The following is a 9,236-nucleotide window of genomic DNA, read 5'->3' on the forward strand; positions in this document are numbered from 1 at the left end:
GAGGTAGCTGCTGCTCTTCTGCAGCTATCTTGGACGGGTGATCACCGAGGATTGTATTCACACGATATTCTCGAATTGCTTCCTCAACTGTATCCGTGTGCATACGATTCAATCCTGCTTGATAGTCCTGTTCATCTAGAAGCTCCATTGTTTACCTTTGGACCTCTCTCTCAAGATCATGAAGACCCTTGCTGACATACCTAGGTGGTGAGTGCGACATTTTGGCAGGATTGAAGTTTGCAGTGACGTTAGCGGGCCACACTGGCACCGCATAGTTTACCACAGACCGGCCTATTTCTGTGATGTTAACAAAATTTCTTTGTCAGCTCCCCAAGTGCTGCCGGCTAGTGACATGATAACATTTTTTTCTGCTCCTGATCTTATCGCAAATAGCTGTGGCATGCGCGGACGTCTTATAATGACTATCGAATATGACACCTAGAATCTTGACGTAATTTGAAGTCGGAATTGTGAACCCATCGACCTGCGCATTCAAAGATAGCCGCATCTCCGCTGTCCAGCTGTTGAATTAGTGGCGGATATTTCAATATTCCTCGACCGGAAAAAGTCTGCAATATCCACGAGAAAGTGGTTCTGCCTTTCGCAAATGTCATCAATTTTGGGTCCTGATCGTACAATCATCTGCGTATGTCACCCCTCCTTGGGGAACTCCCTGTTTAACTCTACGGGCCTTCGACTTCCTGTCTCTGAATTCCACGTACCACTGGCGTCCACACATATAGGTCACGATCCAACGTTTCAAACATGGTTGGAGGGTTGTTCTCTCGATGTCCTCGAACAGCATTGCGTGACTGACGGTATCAAATGCCTTTGATAGGTTCAGCGCCACAACAACTGTTCTGTTACACGGCTTGTTCTGGTTGAGTCCTAACGTTATATGTGTAGAAATGGCGTGCAAAGCTGATGTTTTACTATGCTGCTTCCGGATGTTGATGATCAGCAACTGAGTAGCATTCACAAATACTGGATAGTAGTAAAGCCTCAAGTGCCTTAGCTACAGGCGACAAAAATGAGATCGGCCTGTATGGCTCACCTTTGCTGGTATCCTTGCCTGACTTCAATAGCGGGACCACCCTGCTCATTTTCCAGGCATCGGGAACTATTTGGGTGGCTAACGACAAGTTGAGGACTTTAGGGTACTCTACTCCTGGCTCATTAAGCTGATTCAACAGCACCATGGAGATTCCATCTGGACCAAGCGCCTTGGATGATTCCGCTCTTCTGATGACACTTGCAACATCCTCTAACGTTAATTATTGAGCAGTACTCTTCGCCCCTTCACTCTCGGAGTGCTCTAGAAACTGCCGGTTGAAATAACACGCGCACCTCTTCGGATCTGTCAACTCAACGCCCTTAAATGAGACAGACGTCCGATCATCCTTTCTTCCAAGGTTCGAGAGCGACTTAACCGTTGCCCACAATTAACTTACTCCGGTAATGATGTTGCAACACCTCAGATGTTCTAGTCACTTTTTCCGCTATGCTCGCCGACTAACCTGTTCACCTCCATCGCCAGTTCAATGATTCTGGGGTTAGTACAACGAAGCTCATCATGCTCATTCGCTAATCCCGTTGCCTCTGCTGGGAAGTTTCGGGTAGATCATAAAAATTCATCTTTGTCGAACATAACAGTATTTTTTTTTTTGGCCGCAATTGTAAAAAGTGCCGAAAAAACATGAGAAATTTTGTGATGAAGTGAGGAAATATTTTCTCTTTCAACTCCATTTTAACTTATACGAACCACCCTGTTTATGGCGTACACCCATCGTTCGTTCAGCTCATTTCAGTGAATCATTCAATTGAACTAGTTCTCCGTGAATTCTCTATAACAGAATTTAATTTATTTATTGTCGGTTGCAAAAAACAAAAAACACGAATCGAAACTGGAGCAGAATTAATAAATATTGTGGAATTAATTATAATTCAGAGTGATTTATAATACGAAAAGAAGAAGAAACTATTTCTCATTGCAAAAAGAAAGGAGGACATGGTTAAATTTTTAATACTCTATCATCTTATTGATGCACACATATAAAAACCGAGAGAATTCAAACAAATTAAATATATACAACAAAAAGTGTAGTAATTTGTTTTCGCAACAACAAGAACAAAAACAACAATCAAACGGCATCAACGGAGACGGCAATTGAGTATTGTAGTGCATTTGCAAAAATATTAAGAAGAAGAATTATTATTATAATAATACATACATACCAACAAACAAATATAGATACTAAGTAAGTGCAAATGGTTAGTGTTGTTGTTGTTTTTTCTTTTGCGGTGCAGTGTACGTTTTGTTTTTGTTTATATGCCTGTCAGCCAGCCTGCCTGTTTGTCCGTTTGTGTCTTGTTTTGTCTGTGCCATGATTGAATGCCTCAATTTAATTGTTTTGGGTTTGGTTGGTTGTTGCTGTTGTTGTGGGGTGTTGTTGGTGGTACGGTGGTGGGGAACAGCACATAAAAAGCCCTGCAACAACACTAAAACGTAATTCTGAATAAAAATGTGTGGTGAATGGTGGAGGACAACAAGACCGAACCAGCTGTGAAAGGAATACTAAAAAAAGGAGGAGAAGGAGAAGCAGGGGAAGAAAATACCGAAAATCCTTTTTTCCTATACACTACAACTGTTCGTTTTGCTGTTCGCTGCTAGCTCGCTCGCCTGGCTGGTTGGTTGGTCGTCCGTTTATTCACTGGTATAGAGAGAAAAATTTTCAAATACATTTCGACAAAACGTATCTGCATAGCCAAGGGAAAAGACCAACAAAATTGACTAGAACGAAAAATTACAAAAATTTTCACATTCAATCGATTAATTTAAAAGTGGTTGCGGCTGTTTCAAATTGTTTGTTTATTTCTTTTTCCTCCTTTTATTTAATTGCAAATAAAAGCTATTTAGTATTTGATTTCCGAAAAAGGCTAACAGCAAAATGACCAATTTGGAGAAACAACACGAATTGGTTAAGAACAGTTTGGTGCAATTTGTCAGTGCCCATATACCGGGTGCTGATTTCAGTGTGGTCGATGAAATTGTCCTGTCGTATATAATTTCCATTTTGGAGGAAGCCTCCCAGGATCCGTGCTTTGATGTAGAGGGTTTTGTGGAAATGATGAGCGCCTATTTTGCCGAATTTTCTTCGATTGATCAGGGCATCATATGCGATTGGATATACAAGTTGGCCAATGAACTATTGGAACTACAGAAAAATCCTGATAAACATTCGGCAGCAAATTTATCCCTAAAGTAAGTTTGCATTTTTTGGGGAACATTTAGAGAAAAAATAATTTTCCTGTGTGCATTTCATTTCTCTATATTCAGTTCACTTTCCCTTTCGGATATAATACCCGAATCCAAGTTGAGAGCACGCAATTCATCATCTTCGTCGGAAAAGGACGAATATCCGGAAAGCGATGAATATGTATCCGGTAATAATGGTTATGACATTAATGCCATCTACAGTCAGGAAATAAAAATTTTGGAAGAAATGTTTCCCGATACACCATTGATTGAGGTAAGTTTTATAAAGAAGTTAAGAAGAAGCCATAGATATTATATGCAGCAGTTAGTTGCATTGTATGGATTGTCGTACACAAAGGGAGATAAGAAGATGATACTTTTGCTACACTTACGATACATATAGAGATACACATATAAGTCAACAAAAGTTACAAACGAAAAAAAGCAAATGAGAAATATAAAATACCTACTTCAAATTGTTATACCATTCAAGTGAAGTGTTAATTTTTTTTTTCAAATGTTTTAGGAGTTATAGGGTTGTTAATATTGTGCATTTGATGATATACGATTTGTAATATTGCGATGTAAGATAGAAATGTGTTTGACCCCACCCATAAATTTTAAAGTTGCAATGCATTTCTGCTAAGAGATAAAATCATCTATCAATAGGGTAAATTTAATAGGTAACATTTTAAGAAGAGGATCTCAAAAACTCAAACTTCATGATTGATTATTATTACTTTCTCTGTAAAAAGCTACTTTAGAAAATCATATTAACTTCCATATGGAGATGTAATATGTTTTATTTCTTTGAATACTTCAAAGGACCTTGTAAAACACAAGCTTCAGTTAGAGATAATCTAATAGGCAAAGAAAAAAATTAATTCTGGCGAATTGCTGACTGCAAATGAAATGGGTGATATGAAATTAGATAGAGATGTTTATATGTTTGCAAGATATAACAAGTAAAAGTGTCAGTCGGTGTTGCCGACAGATATATACCCCCAGCCTATGGTTTGCAGAGGTCTTCGGAATTACACACAGATTTTATTATTAGCTTTATATAAGAAATATGTTTTTATCAAAGAGGTTTCGGATTTAATGTTGATAAAATTTTATAAAATATTGACCATTTGTGAGGGACTTGATATAGGGTTGGTAAAGACAATAGGTTGTACAAGGATTGGCTTAAATATGACATTCCACTAGCCTGATATTGGATTTGTAAATATTGAAAATTTTGACCCTTTGTGGGAGAGGTACCAGAAGGAATGGACCGACTTTCCCCATCTTCGAACTTAAACTAAGTTTGGGAGAAATATTAAGATGTACAAAGCTTGGTTGAAATCGATTATTCGCTTCGAGAGTTATCGTGCGCACCAGCCAGACAGACAGATGGACATAGCTAAATCTACTCCAAATTTTCTGAAACGGATTTGGTCCAAAGAAACATGGGGTATAAAACCATTATTTCGATGAGGCACATTTTATCCGTATCAAAGTGCATATACCCTCATAAGCATAAAGGCTGAGGGTATAAAAAACAAGGCTAGAGGTAGTTTTCAAGAAAAATACTACAGTAATTTTAAACAAAGGTAAATAATTAACCTCTTGGTTGAAAGGTAATGTTTTTTAATTTATATATATTAATTTTTTTAATTTATATATATAAACTGTTCTTTTTTTGTTCCAATGATGATGGAAGGCTTTGGCATTGTAGATTAGGTCATACAAATTAGAAGGAGCTTGATTAAATGAATCGAACTTTATGAAGAAGTGCTCGGGGTATTATACCATATAAATGAAAAGACTTTGAGTAAATGAATCGAATTTTAAGTCTTATACAAAAAGTTTTCAAAGATTACTTTACAAGCTATCAGGCAAATATTGTTGATAATGTAATCGGTGAAAATCCAGAAACATATACAGATGTTTTAACAAGGAAAAACGAAAATGAATGGCTTAAAGCAATAAAAGAGGAAGTAAAATCAATGAACTACAACATACACTGAAACATAGGGGAAATTCCTTAAAATGTAAAAACTTACAAGTCAAAGTGGGTATTTCGCGTTAAGAAGTATGAATATTGGAAATGTTTAAAATTATGAGGAGAGATTAGTAGCTAAAGGATTTTTACAAAAACATGGCATAGATTATAAATAAAGCTTAGCAGTTGGAGTTCAACGCGGATATTTTTTTCATCAAATTAAAACTGCATTTCTACATGGGGAATTAAAGGAACAAATATTCATGGAATCGCCTGAGGGAATCGTCCTTGACAAGAATGAGATTTTTCGCATTAATAAATCTATGTATGATTTAAAACAAAGTCAACGTTGCTGGAATGAAAAAAAAAAAATCATTTGTAAGATCAAAGCGTGATCACTATCTGTCAAATATACAAATTCTACGACAACATATGTTGATGATTTATTAATCGCATGTAGCGACGAAAATGAGAGTACACCATCGCGAATTAGGAAAACAAATTAGTTCTGTAAGAATTGCATTTTTGTTAAAATTCCAAGGAGTGTTAATATTGAGCTATGTTCCCGGGTCATTGTTCATAAGCACAAATTCTTTAATGGAATTTGGAGATATATGTAGTAAAGAACAATTTTAGTGCAAAAGATGCAATGGTCGAAAGCTTTCATATGTCTGATGCCAAGGACAAATGATACCTACAATCATTTTTATCACCCTCTTCCTATAAGACATCTGCGAAGTAGTTTTATGACCAAATGCCCTTTGAAATCCTGCATTCAGGTTTCTCTGAGTAGTTCTAACTGCAGTATTTCTAATTGATTACCCCAACAATGTAGCCAAAATGAGGACGTAGATAACCCTTAATTCGTAGACCGGGCGACTGTGACCCATCCTCAAGTAATCTCATCATCTTTCCATTCACATTTATTACACTAAGACTATGGAACCCAACAAAGTTTCACGAACCGTCGTAAATCATTCAGAGCAACGTTACAGACATCAACCGCATTTCAATTCATAACACGTGATTTTATTGCTTAAGGGACGCTTGGCTATTGGCATATACAGGGTATTATGTGTTTGTGCATATGTTTGATAGACCTTTTATTTCTAAGTGGATTTATGTACGCCTGCCAGTCCGTCTTTCCATATTAAATTGTAAGCAAATTTTAAACAGGTCGCATTTATGATTCGAATGAGATGAAATTTGGCACAGCCCACATATTTGATCCAAGGATGAAATTGGAGAAAATCGGTTCAGATTTAGATATAGCTCCCATATATACTTTTCGCCGATTTTATGTAAACAGTGCATCAAACTCCCAAGATATGTTTGATAGGAACAAACTTGAGTCTAGAATTACGTGTGTTAAGTTTCGTCGAAATCGATATATATCCCATATCAGATTTATATATAGTGGTGTGTCCCTATATATATATTTCTGTCCGATTTTTGTAAATGTTAATTTGTTAATTTACATAATTTGATTATTTTTTGCAGATTAAATATTGTATTACCATTGCAAATGGTGACATTGATGGGGCAACACAAACTATATTACATCGCCAGGATACGGGCCAAAGTCTAACCGATAAAAGTCATACAGTTGGCCGTAAGAATGTTGTTGCCGATGATACGGAATTAAAGAATCGTATTATTGCCAGGTAACTAATCAGATTGAACTTTGAAAACAATTAAATTTAATGTTTAAATGTTTCCCTCTTCCTTTAGATATTCCTATGTGGATAAAGACTCAGCCAAACGTGAATACAAACCAATGGCACCCAAGGTGGAACCGAAAAAACTGGTACGTTATAGAGATAATAAAATCGTTTCACTAAAAGGCGAACGTTATACTGAGGTTAAACGCGACGAAGAAGCTGAGTTAAAAAAACCCAAAAAGCCAATTCAGCCGTAACTAAAGTGGATGAAAATCTATTACAAATATTTTATAAGAAAGCTGAAAATCGACAGCTTCAACAAAAAATGGCAGCAACATGCTATAACCATATTATATGACAACAACAACAACAGCAACATGTTGCATATTTATTTTATCTCTATAAAAGAAGATATCAAGAATGGAGTATATGAAAAACATAATAATAATTATGAAAACGACGAAGAAGAAGAAGTGGAAATTGAAAACAAAAAACATTTAAATTTAAGACAACATTTTCAAAGTATTATAGAACAATTAGTGTTTTGTGTAAACTCCAAATTCTTCCCCACTTATAATGCTCCTATTACTACTACTATTAATAATATTAACCAACACCACCACCACAATGACACTGGCAACAACAAGAACAACAACACCACCAATAACATTATTAACTCAACTTTATGCGAAAAAGTTGTTAATAATTTATTAAATTATCCTCCTTTAAACAAAATAATAATAACTAAAGCACATAAAAAACAACTAGTAGTAGCACCACTACTATTACAACAACAAATATTTATAACACATTATTTATTAAACATTATAAAAATGTTGCAAAACACACACAACAACAACACATTTTATGCACCAAAAAATGGCAGCAATGGCATACAACAACAACACGAAGAACAGCATATTGATAAGCAAAAAACAATTGCAGAATCTCATAAAAATATTATTCGGCTTCCTATGGATTTATACAAAAAACGAACATCGCCACCACCGCCACCATTATTAGTATTGTATCATCATCTTCATCGTCTTCTTCAACCATTACCAAAGTTATTAAAAATACAGCGGCAATTATTGTTAGTCAACCTAAACGTAACCGTAACCCTACCTTTGGCAGAATTATTCCTAGCCAATGATGGTCCTTTCAAGCAGTTTGTTGTGATATTTGTTAGTATAATTGATTTTATGTCCATTATTTTTAATTTTTATTATTATTTTTTGACAACATCCAAATTATGCCAGGTACTACTACCATTCTCATCCACAGTAGTATTGCCAATTTTATTTCCCCTTATTGTATGTTCCTTATTATTTCAAATATTATTTAGTTGTTGTTTATCATTATTAATATTATTATTGTATTTTATTAGAATTTCGAATTCTCTAACAAAGACTTTTAGTAGATTATTGCTGTTGTTGCAGCAAAGCAAAAATTTCTATTTTTCCAATTATTGTCATGAACGCAAATGCAATTCATCGAATAATTTCAATACCAATTCTTCCGATTTTAAGAGTTCTCATGAAAATGATCACTTTTCATTTCATTTTCATTATTGTTATCATCATGCGAATTTGTCACGTTTATGAGTTTTTACCGAAACTTCAATGTTAATTAGTTGATTTTACAACTATCTGTATGTATTATTTAATAGAAACTTATGACAAATTATATGTGTGTTATATTTGGAATAAAGTAACGAAATATTCCCACTGCTTTGGGTTAGGTAATAATGATTATTGTAATGGGAAACAACAACGGTAGCAGTGTTTAGAAACTAAAATTAAAGGAATTTGTAAATTAATTAAATGGGCCAACATTTCCAAATTTCATCATAAGGAGAAATGTGGACATTTGGGGAAAAATCTAATCCGAGCGTAATCTAATCCGAGCGTAATAAAACAAACAATTTAATTTGTAAAGAATTGCATTAAAGGAATTTGTAAATTAATTGTTTGCAAACATTTCCTAATTAAATTGACTAAAATTTCGAAATTTCGTCATAAGGAGAAATGTGAAAATCTTCGGAAAAAAATCCTATCAGGACACAATAGAGATTTAGACGATCACAAATAAAACAATTTGATTTGTAAAGAATTAAATTAAATGAAATTATAAATTAATTGTGGGCAAAAATCTCCTAATTAAATGGACCAAAATTTCGAAATTCTAATCATAACACAATAGAGATTTAGGAACGATCACATTTAAAACAAATTGATTCCTTTGTAAAGTCGGTTTGGGTATTGTTTTGATCTTAAACATAAACCAGAAGTGGTAAAAGTCCAGGAGACCCAAAATCGGTCTTAATTTATGG

The 9,236-nt window shown here is 34.8% G+C and overlaps 1 protein-coding gene across 1 annotated transcript; it reads left to right on the plus strand.

The window, feature by feature from the left end:
• The first annotated feature begins 2,948 nt into the window (after positions 1 to 2,948).
• LOC133330716 (CUE domain-containing protein 2-A) lies at positions 2,949 to 7,219 on the plus strand. Its single transcript, XM_061539121.1, has 4 exons — positions 2,949 to 3,262; positions 3,338 to 3,530; positions 6,744 to 6,907; positions 6,975 to 7,219. Exons 1-4 carry the CDS (start codon positions 2,949 to 2,951, stop codon positions 7,159 to 7,161), a joined length of 858 nt encoding a protein of 285 aa, XP_061395105.1. The 3' UTR covers positions 7,162 to 7,219.
• The last annotated feature ends 2,017 nt before the right edge of the window (positions 7,220 to 9,236 follow it).

The sequence above is a fragment of the Musca vetustissima genome, unplaced genomic scaffold (genome assembly GCF_032173495.1).
Source record: "Musca vetustissima isolate MV318-11 ecotype Yass unplaced genomic scaffold, APGP_CSIRO_Mvet_v1 utg7881, whole genome shotgun sequence".
Taxonomy (NCBI): Eukaryota; Metazoa; Arthropoda; class Insecta; order Diptera; family Muscidae; genus Musca; species Musca vetustissima.